The sequence below is a fragment of the Microcaecilia unicolor genome, chromosome 5 (genome assembly GCF_901765095.1).
Source record: "Microcaecilia unicolor chromosome 5, aMicUni1.1, whole genome shotgun sequence".
NCBI classification, from domain to species: Eukaryota; Metazoa; Chordata; class Amphibia; order Gymnophiona; family Siphonopidae; genus Microcaecilia; species Microcaecilia unicolor.
Genome location: NC_044035.1, coordinates 312,437,563 through 312,465,390, shown reverse-complemented (window position 1 = coordinate 312,465,390; position 27,828 = coordinate 312,437,563). Strand labels below are relative to the sequence as shown.

General features: G+C 45.2%; 1 protein-coding gene across 1 annotated transcript in view; it reads right to left on the bottom strand.

Moving 5' to 3' along the window:
• Positions 1-27,828, bottom strand: part of MYLK3 (myosin light chain kinase 3) — a 179,619-nt gene that overhangs the window by 87,162 nt on the left and 64,629 nt on the right. The window contains 3 exon segments of the mRNA XM_030205054.1: positions 5,257-5,316; positions 5,403-5,673; positions 8,926-9,016. Of these exon segments, the coding sequence (XP_030060914.1) occupies positions 5,257-5,316; positions 5,403-5,673; positions 8,926-9,016 (422 nt within the window).

Sequence of the window (27,828 nt, the reverse complement as noted above, 5' to 3'; positions counted from 1 at the left end):
TGCTTCAGTTTTTATCTGAGCCCATATTATGAACTTTTTAGGTCACCTCAGGTCAAAATAAATATTTATTAATCTGAGCTCTCAGGAACTGGGCAAAATTGAGGTAGTAAAGTTTAAGTTTAGATGAACTACCTCCAGCTCAGTCTCTCACTCACAAACCTCAGAGCCAAAAATACCCGCGGGCTCTTTGTAATTAACTGCTACGATTCTGTGCATGCACACACACTACATCCAATCACAATTTACAATTTTTCTTCACTGTTAAGTAATTTCTTTAACTTTTCTGAGGGACTCTGACACCTGCGTCCTCTCAGCAGCTTAATACCCACCCAACTGTCCCTAAAGACAGTTTAGAATCTTTACTTAACCTCCCCGAGCTCGTGCCTTAAGCACGAGCCTCCTGCCCCATTAAATCTCTTTATTTTTAAAACCACAGCCTTTTTAGACTCAATTAAACAATTTTTAAACATCTACACAAACACAGCTGTTCAATTAAAAACAAATATTTGTACCTTGTGGCTCCTTCAGCCCAAAAATCCTCTTTTCCTTGTGGCACGAGCCTCCTGCTTCTCTCTTCCACGAGCCAGCAGCGGCTCGTGCCCCCTCCGATGCACTCAGCTCTCCTCCTCTTCAACCTGGCGCGTGCAGCGCCCACAACGTGACTGGCCACCTTATTAAAACAAAAAAAACGCTGGGAGAGTGCACCGGAGCACTCCCCCATTCTTCCTCCGGTCCCACGCCGATTCTATTTTAATTTCGGAACCGGCTCGATACCTTAAAATAGAGCCGGTTCCCTTAAGAGAAGGAATCCTCGGGCCCTGCGTCAGTGTGACGTCATTACGTCGACGTCAGACTCTGACGCATGGCCAATCAGAGTCCAGACTCTCTTCAGGCTTCCTCTCTTCACTCCTCCTCACTGCTCCTCGATGCGGCCTCACTATTGCCGCCGTAGCGCCAACGCGCCGACGCGCCGATGCGCCGACGCGCCAAAAACATGCTGGTCCCTGTCATGTGAAAAAAAAAACATGCTGGTACAGCGAACTTGCTGGTGCAGCGAACGCAGCCGAAAATCTCCCCATCAGCTGACGCTACGACCCCGGAGCCAGGTACATTTTTTTATTTAAACCCTCTATGGGTTACAACAAGAACAGCCATACTGGGTCAGACCAATGGTCCATTAAGCTCAGTATTCTGTTTCCAACAGTGACAAATCCAGGTCACAAGTACCTGGCAGAAACGTAAAACTTCTTAGAGTGCATATTCTATATGGATAATGTACTTGATTTCCTAGGGATTTGAACCCACCACCCATGAATAATAATAAATCAACTGTTCTACCCACTAGGCCACCTCATTTCAAGTAGGAACTTGTAGATATCCATTCCAGGATTTCAACTCTTCTCTATTACTGTCCCAAAACAAAATGGGCCTATTTGTAAAGAGTTATTTTATAACAAGGCACTTAAGTAACAAGGCAGGAAGGTACCTCTATTTTATAAGTACACTTGGACAACTAGTTTAAGATATAGTTAATAGATGGGACATTGGCAGCGGACCAAACCTTGATGCAGCAAGATTGCGAAACATGCCGCATGTCAGCAAGCGGTCCAGCTTATGAACAAAAGCTAAGTACTGTTTAAGTACAGCCTTAAGTGCTCAAACCTGAGTGATTTTATGTAAAAGTTGAAATATATATATAAAAAGAAGTAGTAAATATTGTTGTTGATTAAAATTTGTTATTGACTGAAGAGGAGGCAGGCGAGCCAAGGGCATCTGAGCTCTTGCGAAACGAGTCATCACTGAAGACAGAAGAAAATGTATTAGTTTGAAGCCTGCTTTCTTAATTGAAAATATTGAACAGAAATACATTAGTGCTGTGTATTGTGAATGTCTTTGATCGGTGCTACCTCTGCTAAATACTTTGTTTTGGCCATATGACAAAGATTCATAAAACGCTAACACAAATTCTGCAGAAATCACACCTAGACTGAAGACGTGGATATGATGTCTACTCAAGTAATGATGTAAATAACAGCACATAGTTTATATGCACAGGCAAGTATGTCATAAAATATGTGAGTAAATCATAACTCTTTCCTACCTAATTTCTCCCCAAGCATGCCTTCTCTACACGTATAGAATTGCTATTCTGGGTCAGACCAAGGATCTATCTAGCCCAGTATCCTGCTTCCAACAGAGGCCAGTCCAGGTCACAAGGACCTGGAAAAGTCCCTAAAAGTAGCAAGATTCATTCTACTTAACCTTGGGGATAAGCAGCTTTCCTTAACAACAGTCTATTGACATTTTCTTCCAAGACTTGTCCAAACCGTCTTTAAACTCAACTATGTTGTTTCTTCCAGTAATTACTCACTGAGCTACACAACATACTCTACACTTTCAATGTGAAAGAACAATTATAGACATATTTAATATGTAAATTAGAATAGACCAAAAAGTCTTGATCGCATACATCTTTAAACCCTTTCTCATGGAAAACTCAAATTAACCGTGTTTCCAGAAATTGCCCTATGAAAGCCCATAATAAGTTAAATAGAGCCCACCTTTGTCCAATCACAGTAGTTCCACTAATTCAAATGTGCCTGAACAAATAATATCAGTTTTAGTTATGCCTTTATGCACATCATTTTGTTTTACATATTAATATTGCTCCTGATGAGTTTTACTAATATTGCTTTATTAAGCAACCATGCTTTAATAGTACGTCTCTAAGGTTTTTATTTAACTTCTATTGGTTTGTACCGCAGCCAGACTCGTATTTGGAAAAACTAAATACGAAAGTGCGAAACCCTTAAGAGAGAAATTACACTGGCTCCCTCTCAAGGAACGCATTGAGTTTAAGATCTGTACGACCGTACACAAAATCATACACGCAGATGCCTCACTCTACATGTTAAACCTAGTAGACCTGCCACCCAGAAATGCCAAAAGATCAGCCCGCAAATTCCTCAACCTGAACTTCCCCAGCTGTAAAGGGCTTAAATATAAGCAAGGATACGCCACTACCTTCTCGTACAGAAGTACACAGTTATGGAACGCACTACCCACAGCCTTGAAAACCATGGACAATCTAACCAACTTCCGCAAATCTTTGAAGACACATCTCTTCAACAAAGCCTACAAAAAGAACCCTTAACAACTCAATTCACTACCCATCCCACTCAAGTATTAAAATACACCTCTTAAACCACCCTATCTAACACTTACTTCTCTACTCCCTCTTACATCTTCTGATTATTACTGATTGTATCTAAGATTCTGTCATGACTATGTCATAACAACACTCTGTAAGCCACATTGAGCCTGCAAATAGGTGGGATATGTGGGGTACAAATGCAATAAATAATAATAACTAACCTATGCTGTTTGACCCTGCCTCTAATAATCTATTGACGGTTGTTCCTAATTCATGTTTTATGAAGATGTTTTAATAATTTTTGATATTCTGGATTGGTATTTTAAGTTATATGATTTATTCTATGTTTTTATGTTTTCACCACAACAGCTGTTTAGCCCCTGACGCAGCCTTTAGTGAGGTGAAACATGGCCACGTCAGGACATTTTATAGAGTGGCACAAGTAAAGCCTTTTATCATATTAGACGTGTGTTCTGCTCTTCTTTGGACTGCTTTCTGCACTGCAGAACATTTCGTTCCTCTTCTGGTGTGTCCTATTAACTAACTGGTCATGCAACAGCTGGCTTTAAAAAAAAATGGAATTTTATGCCGAAGCCCACACAGCTTGGCATTGAATTTCCAGTTTTAGTGCCAGTGGCAGACAAAAAAAAACACTACCTGCTGCCGGCTGAATATCGGCTGGTAAATATTCTTTTCCATATATAGAAAATGGGAGGAAAAACTTTAGCAGGTCATTTTATAAATATTTTCCATGTATAAAATGCTGATTTATGTACAGAAAAGGGCTCGTATAAAATCAGCTCATGCTATAAGTATGTGAGATGCCAGATGGCACATGCATTGAATCTTCTGCTCAGTGTGTAGCGGTGGCCGAAAAAGCAAACAGAATGGTAGGAATTATTAGGAAAGAAATAGAGAATAAAGCAAAGAATACCATAATGCCTCTATATCACTCCATTGTGTACAACCTCAACTTGACTGATATGCTCAATTCTAATCACCACATCTCAAAACAGATACAGCAAAATCAGAAAATGTAGAGAGAAAGGTGGTCGAAATGATAAAGAGGATGAAACAATTCTCATAAGAGGAAAGGTTAAGAGGTTAAGACTCTTCAGCTTGGAGAAAAGACAGCTGAGGGGAGGTACGGTAGAGGTATGTAAAATCCTGAATGAAGTGGAACAGGTAAACATAAATCGATTGTTTTCCCTTTCAAAAAGTACAAAATCTAGGGCAACTTTGGCAACCTTTTTGCACTCATAGGCCAGCAATTGACTGAGAAACAAAGCAGATTTTGAGTCATCCCCTCCCCTCCCTCCCTCCTCCCATTGTCTGTCCCCTCTGTATTTAATTTTTAAAAATAGCTGAACTGGCAGAGATCCCAAGTCCCCACAAGCTGAAGACCTCCCTGAAAGCTTACCTGTACTCTGTATCCACTTCCTTACTGCCTCTCATTATTTACAACTCTATATATAAGGAAAAACAAACTGAGCAAATCGTAGGCAAACAAAACAAGATTTATTAATATAACCCAATTACAGTATATGTATACAAGCACAAAAACAGCCCGACACAGGCCAGGTTTCGCCCCTTTGTAGCCCCTGAAAGCAGGCCCTGTTGGGCAAAACACGGCCTGTGTCGGGCTGTTTTTGTGCCTGTATACATATACTGTAATTGGGGTTATATTAATAAATCTTGTTTTGTTTGCCTACGATCTGCTCCGTTTGTTTTCCATCTTGGAGATCGCAGAACGTCTGCCTCTGTGCTTTTCTTGGACCAACTCTATATATATTGCAGGAGCATCCAGCACAGCAGAGGAACATCGCTCCTAAAGAAGCTTATTGCGAAACAGAAGCTTGCTGTAGACCATCCCCTGACAAACTGTTTGCTAACAGCGCAGATAAGTGCTGCTAATCTTCTGAATATAATACAATATAGATACACAAAATTAGCAGTGTTAAATTTGGAGGTTTTTGACTAGTGACGAGCTAGCCTGATATCTACAGCCAAGCATTACCAATGAAAGGTTAAGCATCTGAGTCTTTTCCCTCCTATGTAGTTAATAGGTAATATACCATCAGTAACCTAAAACTAATCATTACCTTGGAAGCAAAGCTGGTAGTCTGTTCTCGATAAATACTGGGACGGTGAAGAGATAGTCTCTAAGGAGGCAGAGCAGAGTGTGGAAGCTGCATTCTTCGTTTCTATTGGTTTTCCATGAGCAGCTTTGTTAGGACTCTCTTCTGACCCTGATCGATGTGGCTTCACTTCTCCATCGATAGCCAAGTTCTGACTTCTGCTAGTGTCTGAACTTACTGGAAGGACACTGTCTTTCTTTGAGGATTTCACATTTGTGTCCTTCTTAAGACTGTTAGTTTTTTCAGGTTTGACCATTTTTAGATCTGGCTTCCTTCCTTCAACTGTGAGACTCGAGTCAGTGCTGGAACTGTCTGTGGTCTGCCACTTTACCTGTTCACATTTCCCATTGTTTCCATCCATTTTCGTTCCCTTTTTGGTCTCTAAATAGAACACAGAATTCATTAAGGGTATCAGACAGAAAAGCAGAAAGGGGTATTGTCATCAATGATATTAGGAAGAATATGAAGTAATATTGTTCTCAAGAACTTTAAGAAGGGTATGAAAAAGGTCCTTAAATTTGTATAGTTTTAATAATCAACAATGAGGTCAATTTTCAAATGGAATTAAACGTTTAACACCAACTAGTAAACATGTAACTCTACTATCCATGGATATTCAGAAGCAGTACAGATAGGGGGTAATTCTACAACTGAGCATTCATAAATAGGCACCCAGGCCAGAGAGCGCAGGAGAGCAGTCTATCTATAAATGTGTGTAGGTGCCTACTTTACTTTATAGACTACTAGCATGATCACAAATATATGTGCTTAGAAACTAGGTGTAAGAGGGGTCCTTTTACTAAGTTGCGGTAAAAAGGGCCCTGCACTAGCAGCAGGGGCCACTTTTGCCACACAATGAGGCCCTTTCTACTGCAGCAGGTAGAAAGGCTGAAAAAGACATGGCTATGTGGTAAGATTGCTCTTACCGCATGGCATGTGGGGTGGGGGAGCACTTACCACACCTCAAGGGCTCCTGCACTAACCTGGAGTTAACTGGATAGCTCGCAGCACTGCCCGATTACCACTGGGTAACCCCATGTGGAAATATGTTTTTAATATTTCCACTAGCGCGGGAAATGCCGCATGCTGGGGGTGAAACTATTGCAGGTGCCCACGTTGGGCTGGAGGCAGCTCCAGATTGGTGCGTGATAAGACTGCTTAGCAAAAGGGCCCCTTAGGCCTGCCATAATGCTGGTGTAGGTGCTTGCACCTAAATGCCAGAGATAGATACCTAGGACCAGATTCTATAAATGGTACTCAAAATTAAGCGCCAATAAAATTTGGCACTCAAGGGCACTTTGGGATGAGCACTCTTTATTAAATAATGTTGAACGCCGAATGCAGCACTCAGGACTTACACCATCTGAAACCTGGTGTAAATCCTTGTGTGCAAATTGGACACAAATTGGACACAGATGCCCACTATTCTGTAACAATGCATGCATCTTTTGTGAATGACCTTGACCTGCCCATGCTCCTCCCATAGCCAAACCCCCTTTTGATTTGCCCACGATCCAATTTAGGCACCCATTGTTACAGAATAGCACACTAATCATAATTAGTACCAATTAAATGCTTGTTAGCTCCAATAACTAAATCATTGGAGCCCATTAGCTGATTATTTTGGGTGCCAGTTTAGGATTTGCGTTTGCAGAATAGCACTTAAGCAGAATGTTGGCATCTATGCACATATATATACACATACACTGGGCCACCAGGGAGGGGGTGTTTTGGTGTTGGGGGGGGGGCTAGAGGTCCACTGGACCTCCAGCACTCTCCTGTGCCCCTGTGTCGAAGGATGGGGGGAAAAGGCCACTGGACCATTAGGAAAACTTGTTCAGGGAGGTTAGGGAGGTCCACCGCGCCTCTATCCCCTTGCATGGGGGGGTGGGGCCTGCAAGCATGCAAATGCATGCTGAATAGTGCTCCTCATTCCTCCCCAATGCTCTGTAAACTCTAATGCCAGTTCTGAGCTGGCATAAGGTTTGCCGTGGGAGCAGCGCCAATATTTTGTGCACTGGCCACTGAGCACTAGAGAGGAATAGTAAATGCCCTGTTTAGCATGCATTGGCATGCTACTTGCAGTCAAAGCCTGTGAGTGTGTTCTTTCACATGCTCTAATCATAGGGCAGCAGCAAACGCGAGCACTAGAATGGCACAGGGGCATAGCTACGTGGGGCCACGGGGCATGGGCCCCCGTAGATTTGGCCCTGCCCCCCCCCCCCGCCAACCCTTTCGACCCCCCCTCCCACCCACCAACCCTCCCCCCCGCCGCCGTTGGGTACCTTTGCTGACGGGGGTCCCCAACCCCCGCCAGCCGGTCCTCTTCTCTGGCGCGGCCACGTTGTTGATCTGCAAGAGCAGGCTTCTGTTTCTCTGAGTCTGACGTCCTGCACGTACAACGTGCAGGACGTCAGACTCACAGAAACAGAAGCCTGCCCTTGTAGATCAGCAACGCAGCCGCGCCTGAGAAGAGGACTTCAGCTGGCAGGTGTTGGGACCCCCGCCAGCAAAGGTACCCGGCGGCGGGGGAGGGTTGGTGGCGGGGGAAGAGGGGGTCAAAAGGGTTAGCGCCAGGGGGGTCTAAGTTGGTGGTGGTGGCGCCAGGGGGGATCAAAATTGGTGCCGGGGGGGTCGGCGGCACCAGGGAGGCTAAAATGTGCCCCCTCAACCTCAGGCTCTAGACCCCCCTCCCACCGAAGTCTGGCTACACCCCTGGTATGGCGCTGATAGCCTCTAGCACCCGCGTTTGCTTCTGATCATCGGCCCCTTATTGCCTATGTTCTACACATGCCCCTTACCCACCCGTGCACTTCACACATCCTCCTCCCCTTGCAGTTACACGCTATAGAATGTGTATAGTAATGTTATAGAACACTAAGCGAAGTTGCCCATGTAACTGCAAATTAGTTCCAATTTGTACCAATTAACACCAGTTATCACTATGAATTGATTGTTAGTGTCAATTAGCAGCTAATTTGTCTGTTAAGTTACGTGCGTAACTATAAGCATTCTATAGCCTGTGCATGCGATTTTACATGCTAAGCGTAAAGTTGCGCATTCAAATTTATAGAATGAGGGGATAAGTGATACTGGTGGATACTTTATAGAATAGTGCCTAGCACTTATGCACATTTATGCCAATTACTAGCACCTGCACTAAGTTATAGAATGAGGGGGTTTGACTCTATCTTAAATCCAGTCCATCATTTAACTATTTCCCAAGTGAAGCTTAGTGGAAATAACTGCAGGGTTAATGAGGTCTGTTGGAAAAAGCGCCTGATGGGCAGGGGTCCAGCAGAAATAACAGAAAGATGAGTGAACTTTAGCAGACCGACCCATATTTTAGTCAGGATTTAGAACCTTAAATCACAATTAATTTGCCAAGCCTTTCTAAATATGCCTGCTACATCTTTTGAGTGCAACTGGCTCAGCCTAGCAGATGCTATTTAAACTAAGTACTGATATCAGTCTTCATGCCCAGCCGAACCCTCCCTACTCTCAAATAACGAACCTTATTTCATACAGAATTCAGAAGTACCTATGTATTAATATTTTTGCCAACAGAATGCCTATGGATCATCTTTCAAAGCAGTTATTCGGTAACTAAATGTTAGTAGCTGCAGCACTTACCATCCCCAGTCCTGCGGACTTCCACTTGCACCCCTCGGCTGCTAAGCACATGCTTTGGTCTTGCACCTTTTACTTCAGATTTATCTTTGATCTTATAAAAAAAAAAGAAGAAGAAAAATAATATGATCCAAGTTTCAGACCTACAACATGCACAAGCCAAAGTACACTGCTGGTATAAAAGAGTCTAAAATGCTTTGTACTAATGGTCGTGAGTGGAGGGAAGACTTTTTAAATCTATTTATCAGAATTTACAATTTACAGCATATTTACAAGACATGATTTCGGAAAGAAACTACATTTTGAGTGTCAAGACAAATTTTTAAAAAAACCATTTCAAACATCTGTAAATACAGCGGCTGAAGCACCAAAAAAAAAAAAAAAGTCAATATATCAAGTCCATGAGCTCAAGGAAAGTTACCCAAATTGCAAAAGAGAAAAGGGCAAAAGCCATTAGATAGCCAATATCACACAATCCAGATTTCTCTAAGGGGCCCTTTTACTAAAGGGTTGCCACATGGCAAATCGGAACTACTGCAGGCCTAACGTGGCCTCCAGCGGTAGTTCTGCCCCAGCGCACGACATTTCTGGCACTACCGAAATTCCAGAAAAATATTACTGCAGGGGGGTTACCCGGCTGTAATCGGGCAGCGGTTACCACCGGGTTAGCACAGGAGCCCTTACCGCCACCTCAGTGGGTGATGGTAAGTGCTCCCCCCGAAATTGCCACGCAGTAAATGCAAACTTACCACATGGCCATTTCTTTTTCAGGCTTTTTACCTGCTGCATTAAAAAGGTCCTCAGCGCGCGGCAAAAACAACTGCTGCTGCCGCTCGCACAGCACCCCTTTTACCGCAGCTTAGTAAAAAAGCCCCTGAGTGAGCGAACTTCATCAACCACACCAAACTGAAGGCCTGTATTGGAGACAGGGGAGGTTCCCTGGGATTGGAGAACAGCGGATGTGGTCCCTCTTCAGAAAAGTGGTGATAGGGAAGAAGCTGGAAACTACAGGCCAGTAAGCCTCACTTCGGTTATTGGAAAAGTAATGGAACCGATGCTGAAGGAAAGGATAGTAAATTTCCTGGAAGCCAATAAGATGCAAGAGCCGAGACAACATGGTTTTACCAAAGGTAAATTGTGCCAAACAAATCTTATTGAATTCTTTGACTGGGTGACCAGGGAATTGAATCAAGGACATGCGATAGATGTAATCTACTTAGATTTCAGCAAAGCCTTTGACACGGTTCCTCACAGGAAGCTCTTGAATAAACTTGACAGGTTGAAGATAGGACCCAGCGTGGTGAACTGGATTAGGAACTGGTTAACAGGCAGACGCCAGAGGGTGGTGGTTAATGGAATTCGCTCAGATGAGGGAAAGGTGAGTAGCGGAGTGCCTCAGGGGTCGGTGCTGGGACCGATTCTGTTCAATATTAGATTGTGAGCTCTTTGAGCAGGGACTGTCTTTTCATGTATGATGTACAGCGCTGCATATGCCTTGTAGCGCTATAGAAGTGATAAGTAGTAGTAGTAGTAATATATTTGTGAGTGACATTGCCCCCCCCCCCCCAGGTGAATTCTTCTTACCTGCTGGGGTGCTGGGAGCAGCCGCACGACTGCAGCTCCACTGGTTCCCTGCTCCCTCTGCCCCGGAACAGGAAGTAACAGCAGAGGAAGCAGGGAACCAGCGGACAGAGCCGCAGCCATTCGGCTGCTCCCACCACCCCTCCTGCATCGTGCACCTGGGGTGGACCTCCCTCACCCGCCCCGCCTGCAGTACGCCACTGACGAACAGCCATTTGAAACTGCAACGTCCAAATTATGAAAGGGTGAAAACAAGGGACATGGATGTCTGTATAGCAGCATTCTTAGAAAACGGCCACACAGACATACCTGCAGCACAGAGGGGCAGCCTAGTGGCTAGTGTATGGACTGTAAACCAGGGACCTGGATTCAATCCCAACTCTTTTATTTTGTAATTGTGAGCCCTCCAGGAATAGAAAAATACCTATTATACCTGAATGTATACCACTTCAGTAGCCTGCAGGCTTGCAGGCTGTCAAGGGCTCTTAAAGTGTAATACTTTTAAGGCTTAATAACCAAGAAGTGTAACCTCGGCACATCAGCACACCCAGAAGTCTCTTTTATTTTTTCTGAAATGTACTTTATTGAATAAATGTAGACAGTTTACTCACAGTCAGTAGATGTTCAGAAGTTCATGCCCCAAGGCAAGAGACTTCGTAGTTCTAAGAGCTGCAAGGGTAGAAGTAGAAATCTGAAGAAAGGAAGCTTGTTGCAGAGGTGAGAGGGTGATTAAATAGATGAAAGCAGTTTCAGAGATGGGATGCTGGATTTGTGCAATACCTTATGAGAAAGAATGAACGAGGTGAAAAGATGAGTGCTCTTCAGGGGAGCAGAAGGACAAGTGCTGTCCATGGCAAGATGGAGAAATGAACCTTGTGGAGACAGGAAGATCAAGAAACACCCCATACTAGCCCAGGGAGGGGGAGGTAAAGAGGCCAATAGGGACAGAACCTGAGATCAGGCAGCAGGTGTTCATGGAGGGCAGTCCTCAATTGGAGAGAAAGGTCATACCCTAGCTGACCTATCAGACGAAAATAGTAAGAATAATCAGGAAATGATAGCAGATAAACAAAGGATCCAAGCTTAACTGAGAAAGGGAGGAGGTCTTTGCAGGAAAATAGACCACTAATAACAAACTTATACAAATAAGCAAGGGTGGCTGCGGTAAATGTGAGACTACATTTCACACAATGCATTGCTCATATATCTTTGCAGTGAAAATTCTTAGAAGTGAGAATAACAGTAAAGACATTAGACACATTTTAGGGCCACACTATAAAACTTATGTAAGGCTGTTGGGGGACAGTACACAGGTGGCTTATATTTAGGTACAGTAGGTATTTTTCTGTTTCTGGAAGGCTCACAATTATGAAATAAAAGAGTTAAAGTGGGATTTGAAGCTGGGTCCCTTGGGTTATAGTCCACTGCACTAACCACTAGGCCAACATTTCACAAATTGTGCGCCGCAGCGAACTCACGGGGTGCCGCGGGGCAGATGGGAGTTACCACGCCGAGCGCTGGAACATTGGTGAGGTATCGTTCATCTTCCTCTCTCCACCCCTGCCCTGCCTGCCCGCCCGCTCACAGCATGCTGCTGACAGCGATGTAAGCACTTCCTTTGTCCTGCCCCCATAGCCTTCTTTGTATAACATCCCGCCTAGCAGGAAGGGAATTGGCTGTACAAAAGAAGGCTTCCGGGCAGGCTGAAGGTAGTGTTTTGTAAATAATTGTCACAATTTGAAATGCAGTGAAAAACAGGTTCAGGCTTCCTAAAGCAAACTAGGCCTGGTAAAATCACAGGCATCTCTCAGTCCTGATACTTCACTGAAGAAATGTGACAGCCTGATTAACCTTGCAGAGTTGCAAAGTTGGCAAGGGTTGTGTACAACTGGACATAGGCATGCTGAGAAACTATAAAAAATAATTGGGCCAGGTGCAGAAAAGTTAAATTTAAGGATGAGCGAAGCTTGGAGATAAGAAAACTTACTAAGGTTGAAACTTGGTCGTAATTGGATAAGAGATAAGCAAACTCTCTGAAGTTGAGACTTGGCAGGGCTTTTTTTGTGGGGGTACTGAGTACCGGCACCTTTTCCATTGTCTGCTATAATTGACCCATGGATCCCAAGTTTTAATGAAGAGTTCAAGCTCTACACACCAATTCAGCCTTGTCATAGATTCTGTGGCTGGTTGCAGAGGGCCTGGCTATTATAGGGTGGGTCCCCTCAGTGATCACCCCACCCCAAAGGGTGGCCCTGCATTTGAGTACTGGCCACCTTTTCATTAGATAAAACGCACTGGACTTGGTCATAATTTGATATATGTGCCAAATATGACAAAAGTGCAGGTGGGAACAGTAAAAATGCTCATAGAGATCTATGGTAGTAAAAAGGTATAAAAGCAGCTGTTAGCTGGGGTAGGGGAGCAGAGAGAGAGCAGAAGACTCTGGAAGGCAGAAGGTGCAGAAGGCAGAGATCAGACTGTACCTGCTGTGTGGAGCGTTCCATCATGATCCAGAGATGAATGTCTGATTTGCCTGTACTGGCCTTGGGTGAGATGCTATGCTAATAAACTATCTTATTATTCTATTGAATACTGGGTTTCTTCTAATTACTGAATTTGCCACTGCCCAAACTGTGTAAAACTGTCATGAGCAGATACAAGGTTGGGGTAATTATGTATTTAGAGGGAGCCTGCAATCCTTTTCAGGATAGTAGAAAGCCCATGGCTTCCGCTGCCCAAACAGAGGTGGCAGACCTAATTATATTCAGTTTACACAATGCTGCCGATGCCAGCAGCATGGAAGTTTGGAGGCCTGCCTCCCGCCCTGGTACCCTGGCTGCTCACTACTTAGCTGTCAGGGAGGGAGGCCGGGGCTCCTGTGCTCAGCTCTGGGCTCTTCTTCATCTTCCTCTCCCCAGAAACAAGGTAAAAAATGGATTATAATGGATTACAAGGGGCAAGGGTTGGAGGGGAGGAGATGGTGCATTGGGGAGAGAGAGAGAGAAATATTGGACATGATGTGTGGCGGGGTGGAGACGTGTGGTGGGTGGAGGGGGTGCCATGAAAAATTGCTCAGATACTAAGGGTGCCATGAACCAAAAAGGTTTGGGACCCACTGCACTAGGCTACTCCTCAGCTCTGCATGCTGCTCTGTTCAGAATGCCTGGTATTCCTTTCCAGTTTCACTTTCAGGGGAGAGGGAGGGGCACAGCAACCACTGGGGGATTAAGGACGTGTCATGCCTCAGGTGCCGATGATCAAAACTCCGGCGCTGCACCGAACAGCACCAGAGTTTACCACCCCAACAGTACCCAAAATAACTCCCTCATTCTTGAAGCTAATAGTATGCAAATGGTATTGAGGCAGCCATGGGCAAAGAAAGTGTTAACTCTGAGAAATGATATTAAAAGCTTGAAGTTAGAATTCTAACTTTTTACTTTGCAACTAAAGTGAAGGTATGCCAGATGGTTCATATTATCTCAATGTCTGGCTTGGCTGAGCCAAAGGTTAAAAAGGTCAGAGAAAGGAATTTCTTTCACCCTTGTGAATAATGAATGCTAGCTCAACATTTGTATACTGTTAGGCATACTGTAGTTTAAAGCTGAAATACTATTTCAGAAGTTCTTGATATGTAGATTTTGTTATAAGAAGATAGCTTAGATATATACCATTATAAATATGTAGAATATGTGTTATAAGGATGCTTACTTTAGAATATGCTGTATTCTGTGTAAATTAATAATTCTGTGTGGAATGTTTGTATTATTCTTTGTCTGACGTTCTAAGCAAAGACTGTAGTGAAGAGGTCAAACATGTGTTTTGACTTATCTGCAGTTCTGGCTGGTTCAATGTATAAGCTGATAGGTGAACGAGGTCAGGCTAGTCAGCTCTCTTCTCCTTGATTAATTATAGCTAAGTGTAGGACTGGCCTCCTGAAAGAAATAACAGACCATAGCCGTATGCTATTAAGTAAGATTAGCCTTTGACCCCTTTAATGAATGCCAGAGTCCAGTAAGCAATTTAAGCTATAGATGAGAAATCAATCATGATGAGAATATAAGAGTTCTAGTGCCATATGTCTGGCTTGAGGGGCCCCAGGTTAGAGGTCAGTTTGAGGAATACCAAACCTATGTAACTGATATTTCAAAAGTAATGATTGGTTGAGGCAAAGTGACCAATCTATTCCTTAACCAATTGGAGAGTAAGGGGGCTGGGCTAGGCTAGGCTGGATAGAACTGTATTTAAGTAGGAGCAGAAGCAGTTTACGTCAGAAGGAGCTCAGAAGAAGAGGAAAGCTGGAAGACAACAGGAGAGACAGCAGAAGAGAAGCAGCTGAGACAAAGACACAGAGAGCTGAGAGAAAGACACAAAGAGAAGAAGAGACTTAATGCTGATGTCCTGCTTTGTTTGCTGGCAAATAAAGAAGATTACTCTCTCATTCTGGTGTGTGCTGTCTGACTCCTGAAGTATCACAAATTCCTATCTCAATTCCTGCAACAATTCTTGGTGGCAGCGGTGGGATGAATCCTGCATTAATCCCAGCACCCAACTGACTGGAGAACATTCGCCGGGTATGTATTCTGTATTCTGTATTGTAATTCTAGCTAGAAAATTGTAAATCAGCCCCTCAAACAAATTGAGGAAGGAGAGCCTGATCAACTCTCAGCGAAGGCCCTAGTACCTTCTAGTCGCGGGGACTAGAAGCGAAAACGCTTGAGCTTATCTGTATTTGAGAAATCTGAAATTGTTGGGTGGGATTTTCTGTATGGAATGTGTGATGCTTGAATGTTAAAAGAGTGGAGACCCCTTACTGCACTCTCAAAAAAAAAAAAAAAAAAAAAAAAAAAAAAACAACTCCTTCCCTTTTGTGTGTTGTAACTGTAAGCATTATGGGTGGGACATCATCTAGACAAATTGATACTCCCCTAGATTGTATGCTTAAGAATTTCAAAAAGGCTTTTTAATTAATGATTATGGGCAGACTTTAAGCTCAAGTACTTTAAGAACCTTGTGTGAAGTTGAGTGGCCATCTATGGGAGTGGGGTGGCCCCCTAGTGGCAGCTTAGATATTGAAGTAATCCGGAAGGTCTACAGCATAGTTGTAGGAGAACCAGAATATTCTGAACAACTCCCTTATATAGATTCCTGGGACAGCCTTGTGACTGACCCTCCCTCGTGGTTGAAACTTATATGGGATCCCCAGTAAAATTCATGTTAGGCCGTGTTCAAAGAAAGATTAGAAAATCTAAACTAGAAGAGGGAAAGAGCCCTAGCCTACCCAACCCTCGGTGGCTTCCGCCCCTACCCTGTCCGAGAAACCCATACTCTCTGATGACCCCTCAGACCTTGAGCCACCACCTTATGGCCCATTGTTGGGGTTCCGTGCCACCCCCAGAGATCCACGCCGCCCAGCCCAAGCCTCTCCAGCACAGGCTTCTCCGGATAGTTCTTCCCCTCCTGTGCCAAACCTGCCACACCCTAGGTTGGACTTTTCACCCAGTCTCTACCCTTCTGTGCCACATCCTCTCCTGTTAACTTCTGAAGACCCGTTTTGGGTTCCACTCCCTGACTCCTCAACTCCCGACAGCCCAGCCTCTCCCTCTAATACCCCTACCCACTCATCAGGGGCCCGGCATCCCTTTCAATGGACTGACTCACCTGTGACCACCTCTCAGTCTATGAGTACCCCTCCCCATCCCTCAGGGGTTCAACATACCTCCACTGAATGGGTTAGACCCACTGCAATTACTTTTGAGCATGATAGGAGGGTAGCTCCTAGCTCTACCTCAGGTTCCATTCCCACCTCCTCGAGAGTTCTGCCCCTCCGCCAGGTAACTACCACTCGACCGGATCCTAATAATCAGGGTCAGGTTATACAGGCACAGGCCTATCAGTATGTACCCTTCACAACCACCGATCTCCTGAATTGGAAGACGCATTACCCCTCTTATCTGAAAAGCCTCAGGCAGTGGTGGACCTAGTGGCTAGCATTATGGCCACCCATAACCCAACCTGGACTGATTGTCAACAACTTCTCCTGACCCTCTTCACAACTGAGGAGAGGCGGAAGATTTTGCAAAATGCTGAGGCCATCACGCGAGCACGTGCTCCCGAGAGGACACCGGACCTAGAGGGGTGGGTTAGAGCTCGGTTTCCTCGCGCAGCTCCAGATTGGGATCCAAATGATGGGCAGCACTATGAACTGTTGTCTGGCTATTGCCGGGACTTACTGGAAGGTATGAGGAAAGGCATAAAGAGGCCCATTAATCTGGCAAAGGTCTCTGAAATTCTCCAAGGGGCAACTGAATCCCCTGGGCCTTTCTAGAGCGACTAATTGAAGCCTACAGAACATACACCCCATTTGACCCTGAAGCCCAAGAAAACCAGAGAATGGTGAATAGTGCATTGGTGGCCCAGAGTATGCCAGATATCCGGAAGAAGTTGCAGCGTCAGGAGGGATTCGCAGGGATGAATACCACCCAGCTAATTGAGATCGCAACCAAGGTTTTCATTAATAGAGATCAGGAGGTGCGCCGAGAGGCTGACCGGAAGATGCAGAAGAAGGCCGACCTTTTAGCGGCAGCCATTACTAATTCCACCCTTAACCGAGGTCGACCTCTAGCTAATGGGAAGCCAAAGTGGGACCCCGGACCACCAGCCAGGCCCCGAGATTCCTTCAATCAATCCCGGCCAAGGGGGGAGAATCCCAGACCAAGATTGGAGAGGGACCAGTGTGCCTATTGTAAGGAAAGAGGGCACTGGAAAGATGAATGCCCCCAGAGGCGCCAGGGACTGAGAAGGGGACCAGGAGATCGAGGAAGCCGAGGCCGAGTTCGAGAGGGAAGATATGAGCCTCCTGAATCTGACATCATCGGGATAGCCGGCCAGAATGGCAGAGACGAATAGGACAGACCGGGTTCCTACAAACTGGGCTCCCAGGAACCTATGGTCAAGCTAACTATAGGGAGCCGCTCAATTCCATTCATGATTGATACAGGAGCTGAACATTCTGTTGTGACGGAGCGATTAGCGCCTGTGTCTGGAAAAACTGTCCGAGTGGTGGGTGCCACGGGGTGCAGAACCGGAGGCCCTTCCTGACAACCCGTAGATGCCAATTAGGCTCACACATAGTCACTCATGAATTCTTGTATATGCCAGACTGTCCAATCCCTTTGTTAGGTCGAGACCTGCTGTCCAAGCTTAGGGCCCAAATTTCCTTTGACTCTGATGGCCAGACTTCAGTCTCCTTTCGGCCCCCGACATCCAGCCCTAAGGGTATAGTTTCTGCTGCCCTCTTGAAGAAGAATGGCGGCATCAGTCGCAGGGCCAAGTTGACCTACCCCTGGCAGACAGCTTTCAGGTTAGTGGGGTATGGGCAGAAGATAATCCCCAGGGTTGGCCCGAAATATTCCTCCTGTACATGTAGACTTACTTCCAAGTGCCCGGCCAATCCATCTTCGCCAATACCCAATTCCCAGAAAGGCTCTGGAAGGGATTCAAGCACATTTGAATCGTCTGTTATCCCATGGAATTATTCGTCCTTGCCAGTCTCCATGGAATACGCCACTATTGCCAGTTCAGAAGCCAGGGACTGAGGACTACCGGCCAGTCCAAGACTTACGAGTGGTCAACAAATCTACTATCTCATTACAACCCTGTAGTGCCTAATCCATATGTCCTGTTAGGATTGATACCTTCTGGAGCTACCCATTTCACAACACTAGACCTAAAAGATGCCTTCTTTTGTATTCGGGTGGCCCCCGCTAGTCAACTGCTTTTCGCCTTTCAATGGGAAAACCCAGTAACAGGAAGGAAGCTTCAGTATACATGGACCCGCCTGCCACAGGGGTTCAAGAATTCCCCCACCATTTTTGGGACTGCCCTAGGACAAGATCTTAAGACTTTTAAATCTGAGCCTTCCAGGCGAGTTTTACTCCAGTATGTAGATGACCTCCTGATTGCAGCAGTGACCCAGGAAGAGTGTTTTGAGGCTACCAGAGAATTGCTGGAGCTACTCTTGGATGCAGGCTATAAGGTCTCATGCTCAAAGGCCCAACTTTGTCAGTCAGAAGTGAAGTATCTGGGCTTTTGCATTTCCCAGGGAAGTCGGAGACTGGATGCTAGTAGGAAGCAAGCGGTAGCTGCAATTCCCCAACCCAAGTCCAGAAGAGAAGTTAGGGAATTCCTGGGAGCAGCTGGATTCTGCAGAATTTGGATTCCAAATTTTGCATTGATGGCGAAACCCCTTTACCAAGCCACAAAGGGGGGTGAAAAGGAACCATTTGAATGGGGACCTACTGCTCAACAATCCTTCATTGCCATAAAGAAAGCCCTACTCCAAGCCCCTGCGTTAGGCCTTCCTGATGTGGAGAAACCTTTCTCACTGTATGTCCATGAGCGACAGGGGGTTGCTCTGGGTGTGCTGACCCAGATGATGGGATCCTGGCAGAGGCCTGTTGCATACCTGTCTAAACAGCTGGATGGAGTGGCTAAAGGATGGCCAGCCTGCATGAGGGCCATTGCAGCAACAGCCTTACTGGTCCAGGAAGCTGATAAGTTGACCTTGGGGCAAGAACTGGTTGTTAAAGTCCCCCACGCAGTTCTCACCCTCATGGAGTATAAGGGCAACCACTGGTTTACAAATAACCGTATGGTTAAGTACCAAGCCAGCTTGTGTGAGAATCCACGGATACACCTGGAAACAGTGGCTACATTTAATCCTGCTACTCTTTTGCCAGCATCTGAGGGACCACCAGATCATGACTGTATCCAAACTATGGATGAAGTGTACTCCAGTCGACCAGATCTTAAAGATGTTCCGTGGAGGGACCCAGATGTAATTTATTTTACAGATGGAAGCAGTTATGTGGAGAACTCCAAGCGACTGGCAGGCTACGCTGTGGTGACAGAAGATAAGGTGATAGAAGCAAGAGCCCTGCCCCAAGGAACTTCAGCCCAGAAAGCAGAACTTGTGGCCCTCATACGAGCTCTGGAGTTAGCAGCAGGACTGGTAACCAACATTTATACTGATTCTAAGTATGCCTTCACAACCCTACATGCTCATGGAGCTTTGTATAAGGAAAAGGGACTCATAAATGCTGCAGGCCAACCTGTTAAGTATGGACCCGAAATACTTCAGCTGCTAGAGGCTGTTTGGGCCCCCAAGAAGGTAGCTGTCATTCACTGTAGGGGACACCAAAGAATAGATACTCCAGTGGCCCGAGGGAATCGCCATGCTGATCGGGTGGCCAAGGAAGCTGCTCGAGGACCCCCAGCAAGTACTGTGACTCCCCTGTTCCAAATTCGATTGCAAGAATGGACACCTATGTATACCCAAATGGAAGAGAAATGGGCTCAAGAGGAAGGTGCAGTAAGGAGACCTGATGGCTGGTTACATCTCCCTGATACCAGAGTTCTGGTGCCACGCCACCTAGCTTGGCCTGTAGTGTCTCAAGCTCATGACCTATCACACTTAGGGAAAACAGCACTAGCCCGTCTACTCAATCGAGTAGTGGTGCTGGAAGGATTGGATAGTCTGGTTGCCACTGCCTCTGCCCGATGTACTCTCTGTGCCCAGAATAATGCTCGTCAGGGACCCCGTATTCCACCAGGAGTTCAGTCTAGAGAACTAACACCCTTTGAGTCCCTAGTTATAGACTTCACAGAATGCCCAGGAGCGGTAGGCTCCGATATCTCTTGGTCATGGTCTGTACCTTTTCTGGGTGGGTGGAAGCATATCCTACAGTTACTGAGAAAGCCACAGAAGTAGCTCGAGCTCTCCTTAGGGATGTCATCCCCAGGTATGGATTGCCCCTTGCCATAGGTTCAGATAATGGTCCCGCCTTTGTTGAAGCTACACTTCAGGCCCTGTCCCGCGCATTGCGCATTACCTGGAAATTGCATTGTGCCTACCGTCCCCAGAGTTCAGGGCAGGTTGAGCGAGCAAACAGAACCTTGAAAAATAGCCTAGCAAAGATTTGTCAGGAAACCCAATTGAAATGGCCACAGGCATTGCCACTAGCCCTCTTTCGCCTCCGATGCCCCCAACTAAAGGAACAGCCCTCTCTCCCTTTGAAATTGTGTATGGGAAGCCCCCAGCCATTTTACAGGGAATTAAGGGAGACATAGGGATTTTAGGGTCTGCCCAGGTGCAGGAGCAGGTAGCCCTCTTGGGAAAGATAATTTCTGAGCTTCAGTCTTATGTGAGAGAAATAAACCCTGTCCCCTTCCAGGCTCAGGTACATTCCTTCCTGCCAGGGGATAGAGTTTGGGTGAAAGACTGGAAGCTCCAGCCTTTGGGGCCCCGATGGAAAGGACCTTTTACTGTTTTGCTTTCTACCCCTGCAGCTGTGAAGGTCGCAGGGATTACTCCATGGGTCCATTGGTCTCGAATTAAGTCTGCTGACCAGACTGAGCCCAGCACGGATCAGACGGAGCCTAGACAGTGGAGAGCAGAAAGTGATCCAGCGGAGCCATTGAAGTTGCGCTTGACCCGAACCAAAGAATCTACTAGCTGAAAAGAAGGGTCAACTGCATACTGCAGGAGCGGCTGAACTTCGGCTTCATACTGAGACTCTTTCTTGCCTGATTCTGGCTTTCTTGGAATTTGAGAGCTTGATCCTTATCAGTTGAGGGTCTATCCCAACTGGTATAAGAACTCAAAGACTGAGAACACTATATGAGAATAATCTGTGATTAGCACAGACTGTTGAAATATTATTGCTTAATTAGTTTGCTGTATTTGTTTTAGATTAGGAAGAAAGAAAATGTTAGTAGTTTGGATGCTTTTGTTGTTTTCTACTCCTTGCCTCCTTGTTCCTAATACCCCAACTCGCTCCAACCTTTGGTTACACTCAGTCCAGGAACTAATTAGCCAGGCAAAGATTACTTCCCCTTGTATTGTGTGTTCCCGATTTTCTCCTTATACCACAGATGTCCCAGCTGTTCCTGTCCCTGTGCAACTCCCAGCTCTTATACCTCCCTACTTTTCGAGTTCAGGCCCTTGGAGCCAGGATTATACTTGGTGGTCCTTTTATAATGCTACTTCCCCCTCTGACTCTTCTCTAAGGCCAGTTTTTACGTCTCCCTATCCAGCCTCTGGAGTGTTTTGTTTAACAAGAAACATCTCAACTGTTCTTCCCATTCCCTGTAACTATACTAATGTTCTCCCAGAAAAAGGAGAATCTGTGTGGGTAGTTTCTCCAGGTACTCCTATGTGCCCTGCTACCATACCTGCAGATTATGACCCAGGTGATTATCTGGCTCCTAAGCGTACCACTGAGAAGACTATAGTGTCCAAGCTTATTTTCTACTTTCATAAGTCCCCGGGGTATGAAGAGTTACTAACAAATGAGCAGCCTGTCACAATTGGGGATTGGCGCCTATGGTGTGCAAAGTCTCCATTTCGTCTTCGTTCCCCCTGGGATAGGGGCTCGCATTATGGGCACCCTAAGTACCCTGTCCAGCCTGAGCCAACATTTATTGGGAACTTTCCTCACCCTCTCCTTGGTCATTACTGGCTCTGTGATAATGTCCTCCACATGATTCTTCCCCCTACATATGATTTTTGTGTATTGGTAACCTTGAATTATTTTCCTAAAGTTATTCCTCTTAAGCCACTATCCCCGCACCGCTCTAAGCGAGAGGCTTTGTCCTTACCTTCCTCCGTTGCCACAGAGGATGAGGCGATTGAATTAGCCCTCCAGTATATCAATTCTACTTATCCTCTGACTAAAAAGAGACTTGTAGCCCTTTCTGCCACGGCCTGGATTCCAATTGGAGGCCCGGTAGCGGGTATTACTGAACTAGGTATGGCTACCCGGAGACTTCAGTCCCTACTTCATGTTTTAGTTCATGAGCTGAACGTGGTAGTGAATGCATTGCAGGATCAAATTAATGAATTAAGTATAGTTTCTCGGTATAATCGTATGGGCCTTGACTATCTCTTTGCAGCTCAGGGTGGCCTCTGCACAGTGCTAAATTCTTCAGAGTGCTGTACTATTGTCATAAATAGGACGCATGTAGTTAGGCATGCCATGGATAAAGTCCTACAGTTGGCCAGCCTTAATGTGGAGGATTACCGAGGAGGATTAGACCTTACCTCCTGGTGGTGGTCATTGACCTCCTGGATACGTCCTTTGTTCATTTCCCTAATAGTCTTAGTTTTAGCAGGGTTGTTGTTTTGTTTCCTGGCCTCATGTGCTTCGGCAGTATGCCGTCGGACCTTAACAAGTAGGGTAATGGTGGTTCATAAGTCTATTCCCAGTTAGGATCACTATAATCTCCAGAGTTTCAGTTGTGAGACTTATCTCTGCATAAGCTGATTTTAGTCTCAAAGGGGGGAATGAGGCAGCCATGGGCAAAGAAAGTGTTAACTCTGAGAATGATATTAAAAGCTTGAAGTTAGAATTCTAACTTTTTACTTTGCAACTAAAGTGAAGGTATGCCAGATGGTTCATATTATCTCAATGTCTGGCTTGGCTGAGCCAAAGGTTAAAAAGGTCAGAGAAAGGAATTTCTTTCACCCTTGTGAATAATGAATGCTAGCTCAACATTTGTATACTGTTAGGCATACTGTAGTTTAAAGCTGAAATACTATTTCAGAAGTTCTTGATATGTAGATTTTGTTATAAGAAGATAGCTTAGATATATAGACCATTATAAATATGTAGAATATGTGTTATAAGGATGCTTACTTTAGAATATGCTGTATTCTGTGTAAATTAATAATTCTGTGTGGAATGTTTGTATTATTCTTTGTCTGACGTTCTAAGCAAAGACTGTAGTGAAGAGGTCAAACATGTGTTTGACTTATCTGCAGTTCTGGCTGGTTCAATGTATAAGCTGATAGGTGAACGAGGTCAGGGCTAGTCAGCTCTCTTCTCCTTGATTAATTATAGCTAAGTGTAGGACTGGCCTCCTGAAAGAAATAACAGACCATAGCCGTATGCTATTAAGTAAGATTAGCCTTTGACCCCTTTAATGAATGCCAGAGTCCAGTAAGCAATTTAAGCTATAGATGAGAAATCAATCATGATGAGAATATAAGAGTTCTAGTGCCATATTGTCTGGCTTGAGGGGCCCCAGGTTAGAGGTCAGTTTGAGGAATACCAAACCTATGTAACTGATATTTCAAAAGTAATGATTGGTTGAGGCAAAGTGACCAATCTATTCCTTAACCAATTGGAGAGTAAGGGGGCTGGGCTAGGCTAGGCTGGATAGAACTGTATTTAAGTAGGAGCAGAAGCAGTTTACGTCAGAAGGAGCTCAGAAGAAAGGAAGAAAGCTGGAAGACAACAGGAGAGACAGCAGAAGAGAAGCAGCTGAGACAAAGACACAGAGAGCTGAGAGAAAGACACAAAGAGAAGAAGAGACTTAATGCTGATGTCCTGCTTTGTTTGCTGGCAAATAAAGAAGATTACTCTCTCATTCTGGTGTGTGCTGTCTGACTCCTGAAGTATCAAATTCCTATCTCAATTCCTGCAACAGTATATGAGCTACAAGCTTCAGTCATGAGGGAGCAAAGCAGGCAGATGGCGCCTGGCTCACGCTCTGAAAAGTTATGCGTCAAGCTGAGCTCTTCAGGGTCTACCCAGAAGGAGGAAGTCAGAGAAAGAGCGTGCAAGTGTGTTTGAGTGGGGCCCGAGCAACCCCCATACACATGCCTCCCCTCCCCCCCCCCCCCCCCCCCCCACCATAAGAGGCTGGCTATGCTCATCCTATATAATAAAAAACAACCTCAACGTTCTGAAGCTGACTCCGTGGCTTCAGTGAAGGGTTTGAAGCTTCTGAAGCTCAGGCTCCATCTCTGTAAGCTCCGCCCTTGAGTTCTTCCGGGTTCGTCACAAACAGAAGTGACCAACCACATGAGGTTTCTCGGCTTCAGAATGTTGGAGGTGCATTCTATTAAATAGGATTGGTCAGTTCCTTGAAGCACAGCCAGAGCTCAGCGTCCTGCACAGTAACGCTCAGACACCAGAGAGAGAGGGGGGGGGCCTGACACCAGAGAGGGGGGGGAGGTATCTCAGTCACACACACACTCTCACACACTGTCTCTCACACTGTATCACATTCACTCTCTATGTGTCACACAGTCACTCACACACTCTCTTGGTCTCATACACTCAGTCTCACAGAGAGTCTGTGTCTCACACACTCTCTCGCACACATTGTATCTGTGTGAAACACACTCTCTCTCTCACAGACTGTGACTCACATACGCACTTGCACACACTCTCATTCTCACACACACACACACACACTCGCACATACACTCTCTCAAACATACACACTCCAAGGAAAACCTTGCTAGGGCCCGTTTCATTTGTGTCAGAAACGGGCCTTTTTTACTAATATAAAATAAAAAGAAAATAGATGTGTATATAATCATGTTCTTTTTCTGGTCAGTTTTATTGTAACATAACATCTGGTTAAAGTCCATTTGGAATTATTATTATTATGTAAACTGCATCAGTAAAGAAACAGGAAAAACCCTGCTCGCACAGTCCTTGGAAGCAAATGTCTAGGCAGCAGGGGGAGCCTGTGCAGACTTCTGGGTCCCAGTGGATTATTGTGTTCAAAGTCTGATGAAGATTGGAAAGGGAAAAATACCCCTCGGAGCCCTAATTCCTCTATCCTGGACTACTGCAACTTACTCCTCACCGGCCTCCCACTTAGCCATCTATCCCCCCTTCAGTCTGTTCAGAACTCTGCTGCACGTCTCATATTCCGCCAGAACCGATATACTCATATCACCCTCTCCTCAGGTCACTTCACTGGCTTCCGATCAGATACCGCATTCAATTCAAGCTTCTCCTTCTTACCTACAAATGCACTCAGTCTGCTGCCCCTCACTACCTCTCTACCCTCATCTCCCTTACGTTCCCGCCCGTAACCTCCGTTCACAGGATAAATCCCTCCTCTCAGTACCCTTCTCCACCACCGCCAACTCCAGGCTCCGCTCATTCTGCCTCGCCTCACCCTATGCTTGGAACAACCTTCCTGAACCCTTACGCCAAGCCCCCTCCCTGCCCATCTTCAAGTCTTTGCTTAAAGCCCACCTCTTCAATGCTGCGTTCGGCACCTAACCCTTACCGTTCAGTGAATCCAGACTGCCCCAATTTGACTGCCCCGATCGGACCGACCGTTCACTTGTCTATTAGATTGTAAGCTCTTTGAGCAGGGACTGTCTCTCTTTGTTAAATTGTACAGCGCTGCGTAACCCTAGTAGCGCTCTAGAAATGTTAAGTAGTAGTAGTATCCTGCTGCTGCTTTGCTTCTTCAAGAAACCCTAATGCCAGCTTAGAGCTGGCATTAGGGTTTCCCACGGTAGGGGCACCCAACTTAGCTGCGCTTTTCTTTAATCATGGGGGAGAATATATAATTATCTCATTTTCATCTAATTTGAATGCCCACTATGCTACCAATTGGCGGGCTCGTTATTACCGGATGTGGGGGTCTTTGATCATTCCACGCCAGCAAACACGGGAGCTAGAACAGTGCTTATGGCCTCTAGCTCTTGTGTTTGCTTCTGATCATCGGCTCATCAGTCCCTCCAATGGCCAGCTGCTCAATCAGAGCATTTTTTGTATCCTAGACATGACTGAAACAGGTCTAAACTAAGGTCGTCCTTCTTTTTAGACTTGGACATTTCATTCCCTTCAGTAACTGCTGTTGGATGTCCTGCTTTTGGGCCTTTCCTATTCCCCCTTAAAACATGCCCACAAAACCCCCCCCCCCCCTTACTATTTTTACACACGGCAGTGTCGGACATCCAAATCCTGCCTTTGCAAAATTAGGATTTGGACGTTTCAAGCATATGGACATCCATCTCGGCTTTTAAATAATTATACACTTGCAAGGAAATTTAACTAAAATTAGTTCTGTGTCTTGGATCATTTTCTTCTTTGAATAGTTTTTCAGTATCTGAGAATATATGAGGAACCCTCATGTTGAAAGAGGTCTGATTAATATGTCAAATACAACGTCATTCTCTGTCTGTGTCCAGCATGAGCTTAAAATCAGTGCAGTACTTCTCACAAATTGTTTCTCTGATTTTGTCAAAACTGCAGATTCATTGAGGTTATCAGAAGACAAGTTAACTTCTCGGTCTCCCTCCTCATCCCCACCCTTTTTTCTTCAGAAACAGGAGCATGCCCTGGTAGTGGCAGCAGGAGCTTCCACTGACACTTTGAGGGCTTCTACACTTGAATATAAACCACATGCAGTCCCCACAAAAAACAGTAAGGATGTGTGAAAATCCAACTGTATGGGGTTAATGGGAGGAAAAAGCCTCAAGGTGCTCATTGACCAACAGGTCTATAGAGCTACGTATGATCCACCTGACCTATACTGTGGTCATAAAAAGATCGACTACCTCATCATAGGCAAAAAAAACCTTCCCATAACCCTCAATGTTTAACATCAGAAAACGTAGTGCATTTGGTAACAAAGAAAAATCTTGATGCACTTAAACAACTCGGCCAATCAAAATGCATAAGCTGAAAACAACGCTAATAGATTGAAGGTTCGAGTAATTTGAAGGAAACAGTTTTTTAACTTGGTGAAACTCCTCCTTCCTGCAGCCACTTCTTTGAATGACAGCCAACAAATTCCAAGATCGACGATGGCCAGCATTTCGCTCGTGCCTTATAGAGCAAAGCTGCTTCAGGGTCCAAAAAGTGGCGGAAATGCAATAGCTCCCCGACTTATTTTTATTTATTTTATTTGTTACATTTATGTCCCACATTTTCCCACCTATTTGTAGGCTCAATGTGGCTTATATTGCACCGGAGAGGCGTTACAGACTCCGGTGTAAACAAATACAAAGTGATGTTGTGGTAAGATAAAGTTCATGTGGCACAGCCACACTAGGGAATCGTACAACAGAAGAGTTGTGTTATGTCCATTACGTTCTTTAGTTTTGTTGTGTTGCAGAGATCAGGCATTTATGTTGGATCGGTAAGGTATGCCTTTTTAAACAGGTTAGTTTTTAGTGTTTTCCGGAAGTTTAGATAGTCGTTCATAGATTTCAAAGCTTTTGGTAATCTCTGTCCAGCTTTTTCCTCCCATTAACCCCATAGAGTTGGATTTTCACACGTTCTTACTGTTTTTTGTGGGGATTGTGTGTGGTTTATATTCAAGTGTGAGAATTCTTGACTCCACAACCACTGTGCTTGTTACTTTAACAGCTTCAACAAGATAGTGCTTAAGCATAGCACCTGGAGCAATTGATGCATCACCGGGAAAGATTTCCAGAATGTATGGTCCAAATTCTCCAATTTATTGAGTAGAGCCATACCAAGGGCAATTTTAAAATGTACCCAC